At 31.7% G+C, this 19,288-nt stretch overlaps 1 protein-coding gene across 17 annotated transcripts in view; it reads right to left on the bottom strand.

Annotated features, from left to right (window-relative positions):
- The window catches only part of PCDH15 (protocadherin related 15), a 724,552-nt gene that overhangs the window by 275,646 nt on the left and 429,618 nt on the right, over positions 1-19,288 (bottom strand). For 15 of the 17 annotated variants that reach the window (XM_060034587.1, XM_060034586.1, XM_060034585.1 and 12 more), the window contains 3 exons: positions 15,289-15,423; positions 13,685-13,834; positions 2,768-2,961 (listed from right to left, as the gene is read on the bottom strand). In XM_060034587.1, the coding sequence (XP_059890570.1) occupies positions 2,768-2,961; positions 13,685-13,834; positions 15,289-15,423 (479 nt within the window). Of the gene's footprint in view, positions 1-2,767; positions 2,962-13,684; positions 13,835-15,288; positions 15,424-19,116; positions 19,138-19,288 lie in introns of all 17 variants that reach the window. The other 2 variants (XM_060034583.1, XM_060034584.1) reach the window with 1 other exon arrangement.

Raw genomic sequence — 19,288 nt, forward strand, 5'->3', positions numbered from 1 at the left:
AAATTTCTTCTATGTTTTTTCCCTCTCAGAATTTATTAGGTAAAGTTTCACTTTCTCCTACTTTTTTTGATTAGTTTAGCTGATAGTTTATAAATTTATTTATGTTTTTATTTATTTATATTTCAAAGAACCAAATTTGGATTTATTTATTGGCTTTAGAAATGTTTACAACTAATTCATAGTCATCAAACTTATGAATTCATTTTTGTGTTTCTTTGTGGTTTTTGCTTATTTCACTTATGAAGTATCATAACAACTATATAAAGCCTTCACAAAAGTTTCTCAAAAAGAAAAGCATGGACTAATTTCACTAAATAAAATACCAACAAATATAATCCAGCAGTTTATTTCAAGATTAAAATACCAAGGCCTACTTGGATTTATATCAGGAATGAAAAATAGATTTATTATAGGAACTGTATTAAGATCAATCATCCTAGCACTGGCTCAAAAAGAAAATTCATTATTGTCTTCATAACTGAGGATATTTATTTGACTTGAATAAATGACCATTCTTATTTTTAAAAAGTCAATAAAATAAGAATAGAAGAATGTTTTCTTAACATAATAAAATATGTTTTTTAACCATAAACCAATATAATAGGGAAATGTGGGAGGTATTCCCACTCAAATCAAAGTCAAGACAAGCATTTTTATTGCAAGTACTAGCAAATGAAATTAAAGGGAAGAAAAAAAATAGAAAGACATCAAACTATCATTACTTATAAAATATATTCTTGGATAACGTGGGAACATGAACTGGAAAACTACAAAAACATAAGAGAATTAAATAAGAATGTGGGTTAAAATTAATATAGATTAACAGCTTTTACATATGTGTCAACCAACTAGAAGAATGAGGAAGAAGAAGTCTATTTACAATAACACCAAAAGATGAGAAACAACCCAACAAAAAAATGTATAGGACATATATAAAGAAAATATTTTTTAAATAAAATCTACTAAAGGACACAAAAGAAAACATGGACAAATGAAGAGACAGAAAGTTCTTAGAAAGATTCAACACCAACAATGTATAATTTAACCTAAGTAATTAATTTATAAATTTAATGTGTTGCTAATAAAAATATGGTAAAAAAACATACTTAAGTAGCTTATATAAAGTCAAAAAAATTAACAGAAAGAGGAACCAGGAAATTTTTAAGGAAGAAAATCAATGAGTTAAGTTCACACCACTGTGTTATAAAGCATAGTTTAAAATCTTAACAATTAAGATTGTGTGATAATAGCTCATAAAAAAAATAGGTGAAGTAATGGAATAGTGGAGAAAGTCTAGAATCACATTCAAATACATAAGCAAAGATATAATAAATGTAACATCTCAAATTAATGAGTAAAAAGATGAACCAACCGATATATTATGTGAAAAATGGCATAGTTGCCTGAAAAAAAATACTGCTGGATCAATACCTCCTATTGTACAGTAGGATAAATCCTAAATGCAACAGATTTAAACATACAATATGAATACACAAAGTCACTAGTAGAAAACACAGAATAATTGTAACCTGGGTTTAACAAATCAATAGAAAGATGGGCAAAGATTGTGGACACAGAATTCACAGAAAAGGTAATAAAAGTAGAAAACACAGGAAATATACTCAAACTCACTCATAAGCAAATGGATAAAAAAATAAATACTATTTTTTTAACCTATCAGGCTGGCAAAAATCCAGAAGTTTGATATGACACACACTAGGGAGACTGTTTAGAATTAGCCATACTCAGACCAGGCAGTTAGAATTGCAAATTGTTATAAGCCCCATAGAATACAATCTGGCAGTTCTCTCTAAAACTTACAATTGTATGAACCCTTTGGTCTAACTTCCGGGAATTCACTGTACTGATATACTGGCACACATTCAAAATGATGCGAGTTCGATGTTACTTATTTCTTCATTGTCTGTTAAAGACAGACTGACACGTAAAGTCTATCAACAGTGGATTTCTTAAACTGTATTACATATATATGAAGGAATATTATGTAGCTGTGATTAAAAGTTTTAAGGGAATTATCCAGTATTCATCTGGAAAGAACCCTAAGATACACTGTGAGGGTGAAAAATAAACCAGCAAGGTTCAGCAATGTATTAATATTAACTTCATATTTTCTTAAAATGCATACTGAAAATCTGGAAACAAACAAGAAATCAATAAAAGGGATATCTCAGGGATATCTCTTGGGGGTGGGCAGATAAATGTAGTTGTAACAGCTGGAAGTCTTTTTACTTTTTTCTCTCTTACTGTCTCTCTCTCATATATATCTATGAGATTATATTACATATACACAAATATATAGATAGATTTTCTAGATAAATTGTATATGTGTATAAAAAATTTTAAAATAATTACTCTGACACTGAGAGATGGCCTCAAAACCCTGAGACATCACGTATTACATGTTATCTGTGACCTCTCACTATGAGCAGCCTTGCTTTTCGCTAATAAAGCGGACACATGCCTCTAATATTTCCCCGTTCCCACTCCCCCTCCCAACAAAGACTTGCAACCTTCACATCTGTGAAATCACAGTTAATTATTTTGTGGTTTAATCTTGACTTTATTGTACTTTTCCCACAATTTGACCAAAGAAGAATATGCAGTTCCTGAGAAACCAGTCTCTCTGATTTTCTGATCTAATTTAGGTGTTTATAAGATAAAAGAATGCTTGTGGCGCGTCTTAAACTTAATTTGGGGGTTTAAACTGGAGCGATGAAAAGACTGCATTGCTTCTGATATAAATTACCTTCTCTCTGCTGGAGGAGCATTATCCGCTGCTTGGATGGTGAGTGCATAAGTCCGCCCAACTATCAATTCCACCCCCGGAGCGATGGTGATAAGCCCTGTTGTTTTATTGATGACGAAGTCTCCCTGAGCCCCAACCAGTATTTCATATGTGATCTCCCCGTTTGACCCTTCGTCTGGGTCGAATGCAGTGAGCTGGAATTGAAAATAACAACATAAATCCTCTTGGGACTCAACTTCTCAACATTGTGTCATTTTTTTTCACCCAACAAAAGAAGCTTGCTTTCAAGCACACACACACAAAGAAAGTAAAAAAAGTTCTCTCAGCATGTACACTCTTGTTTTCTTGAATTGAGGCTACTGTGTTCTAACGCTGAAGCAATCACATCAGGAAAGAATTTTTTGTTCTTGTGAGAGTGATAAAAGATTTTGAACCTTGAAGACTATTTTAATTTCCTAAAGCAAAAAAAAAAAAAAAAGGAAAGCCTGTTCCTATAGGAATTTTTTTTTCTCTGTCTTATCACCTGTTCTTGACACATAAACACATATTAATAAGGACGGAGGCCTGGAAAAACTGAATTGCTTTTATTATTCCCATCCTTCCTTTGCTCTAATTTTTTCCAGTCTTAATGTTTTCCTTCCCATCTCCCAGGGATTCTCTTGTTCTGTAATTCTTTTTACTTACACATGGGTTTAGCAAAAATTCTTATAATCTTGTTCACAATGACTTATAAAGGATTGATAAGGCTTAGCGTATTACCTTTTCAAAAGCAAACAAATGCATCTCCAATTGTAGAATATCTAATTAGAAAATAAGAATATCAAGCCCAAGAAATATTTTTTTTGAGAAAAGGGATTCAATTTAGAGTCCCTGACATAATACCACATGAGCATCTGTAAGGCTAAGTTGCACATATTCATAATCATTGCAAATGATATGCAATAGTTAAAGACTATTTTGGGTCATTATATATGAAAAGAGAATAACCATTATTTATTTCATAAAGTCAAATTAAGGTCATTATGATTTAATATGTTAAATAAGCCTCATGGACTTCCTGATAAATATAAATTTACTTAAGGGGGCCAAAAAAAAAAGATTCTACTGGGAAATCTTATAATACGCATTTTACAAAGAGTCACAGAATTTTCTGTTTTCATCCTTTGACAGATAAAGAAAAGAAAGCTGGCCTCAGTTTACACATAAGAGGAAGGCAAAAATTTCCTGTTAATAAAACACACAGGGTTGTAATAAATAAAGCTGCAGAAAAAAAATTTCTTATTTATTGACATTACGTATTTCTTATCCATGAGTTTCACTTCTATAAAGTAGCAGTTCTTTGTCATCCACAGACTTCTTTGGGCAGCTATGGGACATTTTGGTGCACTTTCTTAGATAAAATGCAAGTGTACACATTTACCTTGAAACTTAAATTCAATTTCAGATATGCTGTGTTAATTAATGGCCCATTCAAAGGATCATGTTAACTATCCTAATGAAATGTAAACAAAGTACTTTACGCACCTCATCGTGCTCAAGGGGATATACTGTGCATAGCCTATTTCTATTTTTATTATACACTGCATTTAGAATGATAATGTGCATAGAAATAGCAGCAACAAAAATAACTGAGAGAAAAAAAGGAAATTTGAAAGAGAGGAATAAATTCAGCTAAGTCTGAGACTGGGTATTTGGGGGTGAACAGATGTGGCTGCCAGAAGGAAAGGCATTTCATGAAACAATTTTGGGACTTACGCGAGGATGACAGACATAGTCCTAAAGGCAAAGGAGAAGGAAACAATTTGCAGAAAGTCAGAATGAATGATATATATTTATGGAGAACTATTCAAGCCAGACTCATTCTCTTTTGTGTGTGGATAAAATTAGAAAATTAGAGGACAGGGGTAGCAGAGGAGAAATCAATTTTGATTATAGTAAATCACTTAACACAATGTCTCAGGAAATCCTAATTAAAATTTAGCTCAAACTGGATTCAATATTAACATTCTTCCTGGGACTGAAATCGGCTAAAGGAATTTAGTGATAAATGGCAATGCATCAAGTTAAGAAGAAGTGTTGAGAAATGTGCTTAAGGGATGTAGGTATTATGGTTGGTCTTATTTAACATTTTCATAAATGATATTGGAAAGGAGAAAGCTGGATGATAATTAAATTGAAAAAGGCACCTGTCTGGGAGGTGCTGTAAATACCAAACAGTACTGCAAAGCACAGGTGATAGAAACAACCCCAAAACTGCAGAGGCAGCCAACCACAGATAAGATAATATATTCAGGGAATACAACTAGTGCCAAATAAATCATTAGCAAGTAGGAAGTTTAACAAATAAGCCAAATAATGAATTCTATGCTTGTTACTCAAATAGCTTTATACAAATTTTCAGACTTTCAACACTAAGTAATAAAAGAGTGGGTCAAGAATCCATTTAATTGAGTTCCTATACATGTAAACAAAAATATTTTAAAGGAATTATTGGTGGTCCAAGATTAGAAAAGAGCTGAGACACTGACTCAGAATACCCTGAAAACGGTAACATCTTGTGAAAAACCCTGAAACTAAACTATGGTGGGGATTTAATTCAATAACAACTCAATGATCTTGTGATCAGTGGTCTGTGAGATTATAGGTATATAAAGCCCGTTCCTAATTTAATGGGAAAATCTGCCCCGTAAATAAAAATGCTTTAATTTAATTTTTTTTCATCTTCCAGTGCATTTTAATCAAACTTCCATCATCAGAAGAGTTCTTGTAGCATACAGTGTTAGGATGGGCATGTTGACTTGGTCCTACAAATGGAATATCCACAGATTTGCACTTCAAACGTGTATGAAAAATAAAATATATAATATTTAGCTGTATAAATTTCCCCACTAATCATGTTATCTTTAAAATAAATTACTACCTCTGTCCAATAAATTAAGCAGCCTGGAGTCACTAAGCAGACATCAGCCAAATGACATCCATTTCTTGAAAACATTCTGGGAGAAATACTGGAGACAGTCAAATGCTTACAGGAATCAACATGAATTAAAACTAGCACATTCAAAATAAAAATCTACAACATTATTGAGAGAAATTTAAAAGTATGTGGAAAGACAGTCCATGTTCATGGATATAAAGACTCAATATTTTAAGATGGAAATTCTTTAAATGTATTTGATTTATAGATTCAGTGTAACCCCTATCAAAATTCTATCAGGCTTTTTGGTGGAAATTGTCAAGTTAATCCCCAAATTATATGGAAATACAAGGGACCTAGAATAGCCACCATTTTAGAAAAGAAAAACAATGAAGAAGGAATTACACTATCAATTTGAAAACACACTATCTACCCACAGCAATCAAGATGTAGTTTCGACATTAGCTAGACATACAGATTAACAGAAGTCCAGAAGTAACCTCTTACATTTATAGCTAACTGACTTACAACAAAATACCAAGGTAATTTATGGGGAAAAGATAGTTTTTTGAATAAAACCTGCTGAGATATTTATATGCAAAAGATTTTTTTTAATGAACAGAGACCTTTATCTCACAGCATATGCAATATTAATTAAAAATGGATCATCTAAATGTAAAATGTAAAAGCTAAAACTATAAAACTCATAGTAGGTGATATAGGAGAAAATCTTCGTGAACTCTTGTTGGCAAAAGTTTCTTAGATGTGACACTAACAGCATGATACACAAAAATAGAAAATATTTGCAAATCATATAGCTGATAAGGGACTTGTATTCAGAATTTAATGAATATCAGCCATTTCAACAAAATATATTTAATATAATAAAACTTCAATATAATTAAAGTCTGCAACACAAGTGAGTAAACTATATATTTTAAGAGTCATTATTTTGGTTATAAGTTTTGATTCTAATGCAAATGGGTTTAGGTAAGAAACTGATCTTTAGTAAAGTTAAATTGTTTTAATATAAGACAAAATTATGTACAAATGTAAGAGTATATTTACAATTTTGAAAGGTTTGCTCAACAAATCTTTATCTGGTATTTGCTTAAAATACTAAACCCCACTAAGACCTTAAATAAATATACCCTCAAACTTTAATCATGATATCACAAACACACATATAGATACACACGTATACTTACCACAGAGAACAATATCATTATTTGACATACAATAAATTGTCAAAGTCATTAAAATACTACATAGACTTATCCTAATTTTGTTTATAATATTGGAAATTATAAAAATAATTTTAACATATAATTCTATATGTAATGTTTATATGTCCTCCACAGGGTAGTAAATAATATACAGGGCACATAAAGATATACACAGATAAGGCAGTAAAGGATATTATCATAAATGCTTTATATAATTCATGAGAATGAATTGATATTAATAATAACTGGATGACTTTATACAAGATTAATCATTTACAATGCACATATGGAAGTAGTTCATATAACCAATTTAATACAGCTGGTACTATTAGCAGCAACATTTTAAAGAGTAGAACACTGAAGTACAGAAGGATAAGCTATTTGTGCAAGGTTACATAGGGTACAAAGTGACAGAAAGGGACACAACTGGTTAGTCTGGTTCCAGATACTATTATCCTTATTTAAAAAATGGTTTTTGTACTTTTAAAAAATTTTTATTGGAGTATACTTGATTTAAAATGTTGGTAACAGATACTATTATCTTTAAATTGGATTTAACATCAACTTTGCCACTTATAAACTTTGTGAATTTGGACCAATTTTTTATCAATGTACTAGCTCAAATTCTTTATAAAATCAGTCTGTGAACAAGGAATATTTTCATAGTAATTTCTAGCTCTAATATTCAATGACTTGTGACACAGCATTAGTAATCAGGAATGTTTTCAATGTAATGTATTTTTCCATATTAAGAGCAGTAAAGGGATAGCCTGGCTGAGGCTAAAAAGTTAGAGACTGTTTTGGAAAGGGCTATGGGAGATAACACTTTGTGTGTGGCAGAGAGAATTCTTAAGCCAAAGAGAATGCATTTCTAGAATGAGACTCTTTCTAAACTAATTGAGAGCAAATTAATTGAGGGAATAAATTCAATGGATATTTGGTGAATCCCTACTATGTGGAAATCATTGTGCTGACCACTGGTGGTTAGAGATCACTAAAAGGAATTTATGGTTCAGTAGGTTAGACAGAGATGTAAAAGCTAACTTTAATGCAAGGCACAGTAAAATGTATGGGAGATAGAACTGCCACCTAGATATGTGGGAGTATGATGGAAAGAACAATGAATTCTGACTTGCTATGAAAATAAAGACTTTATTTAAAAAATAATATTTGAATTGTGTGTAAAAGAATGAAAAAAGGTACAATTTGGATTAAATTTTAAAACCTGAGAGAGATATCAATAGGCATAGAACAGGAAGGATATTCTATGCTGAACAAACCCTCTATATAATCTCAAAGTTGGTTACATGGAGAGATGTAGCATGAGATGAAACAAAAATACTTGAAGTATTACATAGCTGTCCTTGACTACATGGTGTGGAGATTAGACTCTTCCTTCAGTAGGATAAGGACCTATTTTGACTTGTGTCTGTGTTTCAGAATAATCATTTGTAGCAGTGAGGTGGGGAACCTGCAAAAATACAGTTGTCAGAGTCAACTGTAGCAGCCTAACTTATGGCAGTGCATGGGCATGGAAAAGGAAATGATGACAGACAGGTACACTTTGAAACAGCATTTTCAGAAACCAGACAATCGGACAATCACTGGGATGTATGCAGGTGAAGGAGGGAGAAAAGAAACATGACTATAGTTGCTGGCCTGAAGCCAGGGTAATCCAAGATCAATTGGGCTCTTCAAAATATAATTGCCTCCAAAGAAGACAGGTTATGTATGTTTGAGTCTCTGTGTGTGTGTGTGGGTGTGTGTGTGTGGGGGTGTGTGTGTGTGTGGGTGTGTGTGTGTGGGTGTCTGTGGGTGTGTCTGTGTTTCTGTATCAGAAGAAAGATAATGTATTAGTCAATTTACCTTAGAGTATGTCCTGTTTTATCTGCCTGTCAAATATCCACCTTGCCATGTCCAACAGCTTGATGCTCAGGTCATCACAGGACATTTAACTTTGGGTGACATGAGTACACATAAAAGTGATGATTGAAAACTTGGGAATAGATGAAAGAGAGGAAATTTATACATTGATTTTTGGAAAATGTTAATATTGAAAGATTGGGAATTGAACAAGAAGCCAGCAAGAAGTCCCTCAGCCACCAGACAGCTAGGATGAGAACCAGGGAGGTTTTCCATAAAAGGGTAAATTTGAGAGTTTTACATAGATTAAGTATGGAGAAATATTTACTTCTGTGTTTGACTCATTAGAATTATGATTTTATATGATTTTAGTAGTATGATGTGAGCGAAGGCCAGATTTATAACTATGTATTAATTATGCATAAATACAGAATAAAATAATAAACTATCTAGATTTATCAATCCAAATGCTTAAATACATCAGAGTTGGAATATCAGAGTTAGATAGTAGCATGAAATCTTATCTGGGAAGAGTGTTTAGACCACGGCATAGGAGGATTTAAAAATGCTTATAGGCCAAAGGGAAAGAATCAATAGAGAGAAAGAGATTATTGTAGTAAAATAAAACTGAAAGAATGGAATAACTAGTGAGCACAAGTGAAGGTGAGGGGAAGGGGTGGACTTTAAAGCAGTGAAGAGGAGTAAGAAACATGAAAAAAGAAAGTAAGAACTGAAAAACAAGAAATATGGGAAGAGGTGCGGGTGACAATCAAAGGACGCCACTCCATGAGGGACTACATCTTAATAAATTAAGATTCCATTTTTCAGAGGGTACAAAAATATTGTTAAGGTTTAAGGCAGTTTTTCTCAAAATTCGCTACATATTAGAGCTTCTTTGTTTTATTAAATAAAATCTCTCCAAGTGACTCTACTATGTGTTACCATATCATTTAAATAAAAATATTTCAGGGTGTAGTCCAGGCATCAATATTTTTTAAAGTTTCTCAGGTAGAACTCTAATACTCAGGACGAAGAACCATTGATTTAAGAGAATTGTAAAAGTCTAAGAATAGCATCTTTGGAGTACAGACAGGATAGCTAACTACAAATAGTAAAATCTGCATCTTTAAAATATTAATATTATATAATTATATATAAAAATCTATATCTCCAATATAGAGCAATTGGTTTTTCAAGAAAACTAGCAATGTGTGAATGAGACCTTAAGACAACAGAGTGGGATATCATTTAGAGTGAACCTGGAAGATTTCATTGATGGCCTACAAAATTGTCTTTTGTGCAGCAAAAAATACACTGCATGAACTGAAGAATCATACTCACCCATGCCAGTAATTTCTCTCTTAACACAAGATGTGCTCATAACCTGATTACACTTAACTTTCAGTTGTGAAAGATGCAGCTGCTGTTTTATGGCAGTGCTCCCATAAGTGTATTTCATGAACCATACATGTCAGAATCACCCTGTTCCTTTTTACAATAAGCAAGCATAATAAAGTCAGAAGGCTAGTTTATAACTGAGAACTTTTAACAAGAACCTGGGTAGTACTCACATTTTTATGACCAACTGATCCACGCTTGTGGACAAGGAGAGCTACCTCATAATAAGAAGACAGTAGACTCAAATACTTATGTACTTACATCAGGCCAAGATAGTCTCATGTCTACACTGAAAATGATCTGATTATAATACTTAAAATCTGTTTTCCAAGGCTCTCTTTGCTGGAGAGTGCTCATTGTCTCCTTTGTTTCTAACACTTTCACTCCTGTTGACAACAGATTACTAACCAAAGAGGACACCAGTTGATCTTTTGTGGAGTTAGTGAGGAAAGGCAGGTTATTGAACGGTTAGTGATGAATGGAGCGTAAGAACCCATTTTATGACCCTTAAAATGCAGTTGCAGATCACGGTTCTGAATTATTTTGCTCTGTTTTACATTTTTTCTCTCACTGGGAAATCTATTTCCTTTTATTTCTAGGCCCTTGGAGGATGCTTTATAGCCACACCACTCTTTTACCGCATACCAGAATAACATTAAAAATACTAATTAAAAAGCTTCATTTCTTGGCATTTAAATAAGTTAAGAAATTAGAGGCACATAGACAAAAACAATCTATGTTCAAATAGATTTTCAAAGGGAAATATATAAAATATGACTCTTTAAAGGCAAGGCAAAAAGTGTTTTATAAAGAGATACATAAGGGAAATTAACTCTTGTAGACTGCAAATGCCAGAAATAAGCTTTTGATCCCCCAAGGCAAACATTTTTGAGATACGGTTCCACCACATAACTGCTATCGTTTTCTTAGTTACACTTTCCAGTTCCCTGCTGGGGGTTTTTCTGTATAAACTTACTTTTATTTCCAATTATGTTATTATAGAGATGAGAATCAGATCTAATTAAATAAGAACATGACAATAATTTTCATTCCTTTATCTGTATAAACCATAATTTTACTCCCTATGAAAGAGTGCTTCAGTAAAGATAAATGTAGATCTCTAGGTCCATCAATTCACTAGAAATAAAGACCAATACACTTATTCCTCCTCATTCATTCAGATCTACTTGTTTACAGATCTTTCTTTCTTTCATCCTCAAATAAACATTTATTAAGCATCTACTAGTTTAGGCACCTACTATATGCCAGGCACTATGGATACACAGACTATGGATACAGAAACAAATTATAGTTGTGCCCTCAAGACAAATGGGTAAAAAAGGTGGATTTCATCAATATGACAAGCGCCATAACCAAGATATGAATAAAATGTACTGTGGCTGTTTGAAACCTTTTCCCCACTACCCACATACATGGAAGAGGACATTCACATGGATGCATTTTTAGGTGAATTTTCAGCACTCAACTCAGTCTATAATGTTACCCCTTCCTATATCACTGAAGAAAGCACATCTTAATCCAATAAACAAAATAGGGGTAGCATTGAATTAACTCTAATTTATATTAACAATTATATCACGCAAAATAGGCAATAATTCATCCTTTGAACAAATATTTACTGCATGGCTAGTATGTCTGGCATGTGCTGGTATTAGAGTAGCAAACAAGACAGATGGCCACTGATGGAGTTTTTAGTTCGGGGTGGGGACAAGAAAAGAAGATAATTTTAGTTGGTCATATTGGCTATGAAAGTGATGAGAGAAAGTTACAGAATAAGAATGTGTGACGGGGTGTGTATATGTATGTGTGTATGCTGGGAGGCTATTGACACTAAGCTGTTAGGAAAGTTTTCTCTGAGGAGATGATATTTTGAGCTGGGTCCTGAATGATGAGAGTGAATTAGCCTTGTAAAAGATCAGATAAGAAGTGTTCTTGGTTAACAGAAAATAGTATACAAAAGCCATGAGACATATTGTTAACTATTTCTTCCCACACATTTCACACTGATGAGGACACACCACTGTATCATAATATCTTGGCTAGAAACTACTGTTTTTGGTGGGTTGCAAGAACAGGAAATATTAAGGAAGAAGAATTACTAGGAATTATCTACTGAAAACTACCAAGGAATGCTTCCTCACAAAGTAAAAAGTCTAAAGAATAGGAGAAAGTAATCAAGCTACAAATAGAAGGGAAAGAGATCAAGGTAAAGGAGATAATTAGAGAAAATGGGAAAAGAGCAAGGCACATTCAGGTAACTGGAAATGATAGTTCAGTAGGACTGAAACATACATATAGAAATAGAGGGCCAAAGATGAAGCTGGAGAGAAGAGCAACCATAACATAAAGACTTAAGTACACTGCTGAGGCATTTGGAATGCTTTTTTACTGCTCTGAACTATTTATCTAATACTAAAATACATAGGTATACAAATTTATTTATTAGTATTCACTATATACTATACTATTATATATTAGATTATATTCTATATTATTATATATTTTATGTTATATAATATATATTATATATAAACTTTAGTAATAATTAGGAGCCTTTCTAATACTCTAAAAAGTATAAAGAATCATGACCTTCCTGGCTTGAGAGCAATTTCAAATTATTAAATCTGACTCTCAGATGTAGAGGAAAATATAGATCAGTGGTCTTTACATGACTGGGCAACTTAAACCTTTTGGGCTTGTTTTTTATATTGATTACTTAAGTATTACTTATAGAGCTTCAGATCCAGGAAAGCTGAAGTGAATCTTTCTCATCTGTATTTCTCAACCACTCCCTAGATAATTTTGATGTACAGCCAGTTTGGAAAGTACTAGAGTCAACCAGATTTCTAAAAATTCTCAAGGAAGAATATTATTACTTCTTTATGGTTTATATACAGAACACAAAAAAGATTGTGAGATAACTTGCAATTTATTTAAATGTAATAAGTATAGCTAATGATAAAAATAAAATAAATCAAGGATAAAGATTTTGCCAGATTTCTGTGTTTTCAAAGATACAATCTACTGTCTTATCTTAATTTTTCCCATTGTAATGATTCTATTTCATGTCCAGGTAATCAATGTCTAATAGTATTACCCAGCAATTTATTAATACAGTCCTTTGTATTTATCTGCAAAGGAAATTTAACCAATTTCTACAAGAGTTCAAAATAATTTGAAGTTTTAAGCTACATGTTTAATGCTTGAAACTTCAGTATATTAAATATATTCATTATATTAATTAAATATGTTCAATATATTACATTTTAAAAATCAAGTATAAAAGGTCAAACAGCTATGTGTACATCTAGTTAATTCTACTTTAAAGTCCATGTAGATATACTTTCATTCAAAAAGTAAACATAAATTTAAAGCTTTTTAAGCTAAATTATGCCATACAATAAGTCTGAAATTCACTTTCATTTCTTCAGCAATGTCTTCACCAATGCGTTGTATAATGCCCAAGGAAATAATTGCTTCAAATATTCTCACCTGTATGACACTGTCCCCAGGGTTCATATCTGTATAAACAAAGACATCATAGGATATTTCAGGGAAGGTTGGAGTGTTATCGTTTGCATCCATCACCCGAATATTGACGGTAACTGGCTCACTTTCTTGAACACCATCAAATGCCGTTATCTTTGGGGATAGAAAAATACATTTAATAGAGTATTCATGCAAACATAAGCACTACAGAATTAACTTCTACAATTTAAGAAGTTTCTCGTATGTAATTTACAGTTTTAAAAGGGTGCTAAAATGTTTGCTGATAAAAGGAAGTAATAAAACTATAATAGTACATATAATCAAAGTGTTTTAATGTGCTAAGAAGCAATTACGGAGGAGTCTGCTTTGTTTTTAATGTATTGAATGCAAGCACGTTTTAAAGAAGCTGATAGGTAAAATGTCTTAGAGGCTTGAAATGGCCAATGACACTGCTAATTTTTAGAAGTTAACTACTATTTAACCTTTAAAAAATTAATAGTAAAATACTCTCCATTTTTACATGTTTTGTTTACAATGCAACAGCTGCTTTTACAGCCAACATGCTTACATCAGTCAAGAAAATAGATGCCCTAAACATGTAATATCATTTTCTAATAATTCACAAAAATCACAATTTTTAAAGGACCCATTGGCATTTGTTAAGACTGATATCTTAATTACATTATTAACTTTTAAAGAAGGTCTCACCAAAAAATCAGTGCTATAACACTACCATCCTCGTTCTAAATGACTTTTGAAATCCACTCTGTATCTAAGTTTTAACTGGGGACTTTAGGTTTTCTGAAAGCTCTGAGTTTGCTGTGTAAGCTTTTCCCGACAAAAATCCTCCTTATATAAATTCCATTACCTACCCTTTTCTATCAGTTCATTTTCCCCCTATATTTGAATAAAATCTAGCTCAGAAATTTGGATAATGAATAGAACTTCCTTTTTACCTCTATTCAGCTGTCAACTTTTCTCTCTCTCTCTCTCTCTTCACTAACCTAACCTACAAATTCTTGTTGTGGGAGGCTGTCCTGTATATTATAAAAGGTTTATCAGCATCTTCAGTGTCTACCCACCAGATGCCAATAGCACCTCTTCATAAGAGTAACAGTCAAAATTCTTTCCAGAAATTGCAAACAGGTCCTGGGGAAGGGCAGGATGGGGAGGGTGGTGGGTGCAGGAATCATCCCCAGTGAGAACCACTGGCCTAACCGTATGACAAACTTAAAAATGCAATAACAATAAATAAATAAATAAATGTTAGAAAATAATTTTTTTATTTTGTTGATTCTACTTTATAATATCTCAATTTAAGTCAATCATGAGTGTATGGTGAAGAGTGAGATTCCCATTTTCTTGTTTTCATTTCAAAATTTGTCTTTCTTCTGTTGGAAAGAATGGTAATAAACTACAGAAACTTACAAACAGAAAAAAGAGAAATACATGTGAAGAATTTTTTATTATTTATATTCTCTGTTATTACTTGAAAATATTGCATTTTTCCTTTCAAATCATTGACCTTTTCAGTTTTAAACAGACACCTCTTGCTCTTGCATACATATATATGTATATTTATATGCATATATATGAAATCTCTTTACCGAAAAGATGTAAGTTTGCTGTTCTTCCCTGTCCACTGGTTGAAGTAAGGTGAGGTAGCGAGTGATTCCAGTCTGCGTGATAGTGAAGACTGAAGTATAATCATTCAGAAAAAGGTGAAGCTCTGGGTCTTTCGTCTTTAAAAAAAAAAAGTGCCATTATTTATAATGTTAATAAACAATGCATTTATTAGTTCATTACCTGGAAATTAATTTTTCAAATTTATTACAAAAATACATAACTGTATTAAGAATTTCTAAAGAAAAGAAAGATTTAACTAGAAATTTACTCATAATTGCACAAAACTATCCACAGACAATTACTCACTTTGTGGAAAATAAAATACTTAAATAAGTACTAGTATAATTAATGTGAATAAAAGGAAAAATAGGAAGAAGAAGAAGACAGAAAACAGTCCATTTGAATATATTCTTATTGATTATTTAATATCAATATTTTCCAGAACTTCATTGGACTCGAGAAATAAGAAATAAATACAAGAAAAGGAAATTGGAGGCAAGAATTTTAGCTGTAGAATTTTACAATTAATTCATTTGTAGTAATAAACTGCACACATGCATATTATTAACCTGTTCTCATGTTTAATGTAAAATAGAAATAAAATTGCTTATGTATATAATTCATTACCTATAAATAATGTGCTTGCTCTTTCTTATATTAATGTAAAGATTCTCCAAGGGGAAACTTAACATTTATTTTAATTAAAATATTTCAGATGATTAGATTCAAAATATATGAATTGACACGTGTCTGAAAAAAGGGTTTAGAAAAAAATGATATATACATAAAAAGGAAGTGACTGCAAAAGTTCAAAACACAGGTAATTAACTAGGCCTTGGAAATCCTTCACAATCTTATTGCCATCTCTGAAACACAAGGTATTAATCTCTACAATTCAGAGAAAGAACAAAGACATAAAATGGGTAGGCTTGGATTGGCATCTGCATAGTGGAATAGCAAGGAAGGTGCAGCAAATAAAATGGGAATGTTGAGAGAGAGTGGACTACCAGGAAGGCTGTGAAAAAATAGATACAGGGATGATACAGCGAGGTAAGGTTTTTTACAGATTATGGCAACTTTTAAAATATTATGGTGTGAAATGTGATTTAATATCACAGATTTCTAAGTCTGATATCAAAGGCTGAGGGCGGAGTAGAGAGCCAGGAATTGTTAAACACATTGTCGATTAAAAAGAAAAAAAAAATTAGAACTCATATTTAAAAAATTTCTATGTAGAAGTGAGAAAGTTGAAATGCATGCTACTACATTAAAAGGTTGGCATGATTTGATCCACAAGATACTTTACATCTCCCTAAAGTTTCAATATGTGTATACTTCAAATAACCTTGGAATGAATGGTTTCATTTGAACCTGACACAAGTTCTGTATTTGCAGTATCTTATTAGGAGATAATATTTAGCTATATCATGGCAGCTTCCTTGCCCATGATTTTGATATAAGGTCAATGTGCTACATTTATCTCGGAACACTAAAAAAATTTATACTATAGATAATAATATCTGTTGGTCCACTTATAAAATAATCAAAGTTGTTAAGAGTTGTAAAAAAATCAAGAGGCTTCTCACTGATATTTTCCAATGGGCATTCAGCTGTTTTCATTTCAGTGCCATGACCCCAGTTTCTCAGCATGGCTAGGAAGTGGGGTATTTTGGTTAATCAAATAGCTTAGTTAATAAAAAGTTAAATTCTTTTAAAAAGTAATTTATAAAATATACATTAAAACATATTTTTAAACCACATTTTTGGGATTCTTCTTTTGTTATACTTTAGAGCCAATTGTAATCTAATTCAATTATTATTTTTAAATGATCACAAATGTTAGCATACAGTTTCAATTAATTAAAAAAAGCTAAATAAATATGAGTGTCTGCCTTTTTAGTGTTTACCCTTGATTTTACCTATCAAAGTAAAGTCACTAGGCTTTTAAATTCATATATTTTTTTCTGTTCTCTGAACGTACCAACAATGGTGCCAACAAACACAGCTTCTTTTCCTCATATTACACTACGAGTAATCCAAGCTGAGCAAGTTTTGCTATGTGATTTGCTTGCCAAATATTTACTTCTTTCCTTTTGTTCAAATCCTTCAGTCATTCTCTACTTCCCTTATGACTAATCCTCTCTCAATTTCTCTTCTTCCTTTCAACTGTAGCTTCTGTTAGTAAATTTGTTAGATATATTCATTCATATACTCACCACGTTTTAAGCATTTTTTTAATGTCAGGTACTGAGATAGTGCAATACTGTAATGAATGTTGGGTATGTATATGTGACTGTGGTATGATTGTATCACAAACCACACTATTTCACAAATTTATGAAAGCGACAAGATTTCCATTGCCAAGCAACTCCCATTCGAAGATGATATACACACCAGGACTTCATAAACAGGCTCTCTCATATTTGATAACCAGAAACACTAAAGTCCTTTTGATAATTTGTCTCCATTTCAAGTCCTTTTATAAAAACTAGCTAGGGACTAAAATAACATTTCCCAGAACTGCAGGCTGCTTTATGTAAAAAAAATAACAGAATGCATAATGTTAGTATTGTACATGGCATCTTACAGCTTATTCCAATCTGCTTTGCACAGTTAATTTCTGATTAAAATATAACTTTTGAAGTTTATTAATATTTAAAATAATAACCTTCTAAAATTTATATATGTATATAACATGCATAGATGCTATTGGTAAATGTATGGGTATTTAAGTATAAGAATTTAAGAAGGCAGATTTGGAAATGTTCAGCCGGTTATCACTCAAAGTTTAATACCTTAGATTCATTTGTAAGGATAATACTAGTTTCAGGTGTGGTGTACTATGAGTGTAAATGGAAGATAATGCTCTGGCTTATTATTCTGATAGGGACAGTATATTTTATGTAGTCCTTGTGTCTATAAATTTATTTAAATTAAATATTAGTTTTCTAAATCAAAATATACACAGAAGGCTGATTAATATAACAATCTTTTTCCCCAACATAAAGAAATATTATTTTACTCTAAAGTATACATTCAGCATATACCAAAAGCACAATATATTACTTTGTTAATTTGTGTATTATTTTCTGGGAGTATAAAACAAACTGATATTTATTCACAGCACAAATAAAGTGAATGCAAAAGTAAACACATATACAAACACAAAGGTAAACACATGAATGTAAAATTTTAAAATCTCATCATATAGAATAAATATGTTCAAACATGACAGTCTATTGGATTTAAAACCAACTATGGGTTTCCAATGAGACTCAAAAGATGACATCACACATACATACACACACAAGATTATATGCATCCTCATATATATGCACATACAACACAGAAATGTATATGTGCACATACATATGCATACTTATGCGCATACATATAAATTACAAAGCATAACAAGAAAATAACAAAAAATTTAATCTCATCTGCCAATTTGAATTAGTTGACAGTAGTTCTCTGAAGTACCTTGTTTAAAAGGGTTCAACCCTAAGATTAGAATTTTTCTAAAAGAATGCAATAATGAATTATCAATGCTCCATGGGCTAAAAAAATTAATAATTAAATAATCTTTGTTTAAGTTCACATGCAGTTTGGATTCTCCACAATTTCATACTACTATAACCAATAATATGATGTAATAAATTTAAATTACATATATTTTAATAGTTTTAGGTCTTTATAAGTGATAATGAAGTAATTGCCTTTTTTTTTTCTTGTAGAAAGGAAAAAGAACAAGAAAATGAACCACAGCAATTAACAAAAGAGCAAACACAAAATTAACACCTAGTACCTACAGGAACTCCACCAGGTGGAACCTATATGCAAATTAAACATTAAATTAAAAAATGTAAATATAAATGACCACAAATATATATATGGCATACAAGTGTACACTAGAAAAAAAAACAATGAACCACAAAACAAACAAAAACCTTTTCCAGTTTATTTAAACTAACAACTTTTTCG

This window comes from Delphinus delphis, chromosome 16, assembly GCF_949987515.2.
Source record: "Delphinus delphis chromosome 16, mDelDel1.2, whole genome shotgun sequence".
Taxonomy (NCBI): domain Eukaryota; kingdom Metazoa; phylum Chordata; class Mammalia; order Artiodactyla; family Delphinidae; genus Delphinus; species Delphinus delphis.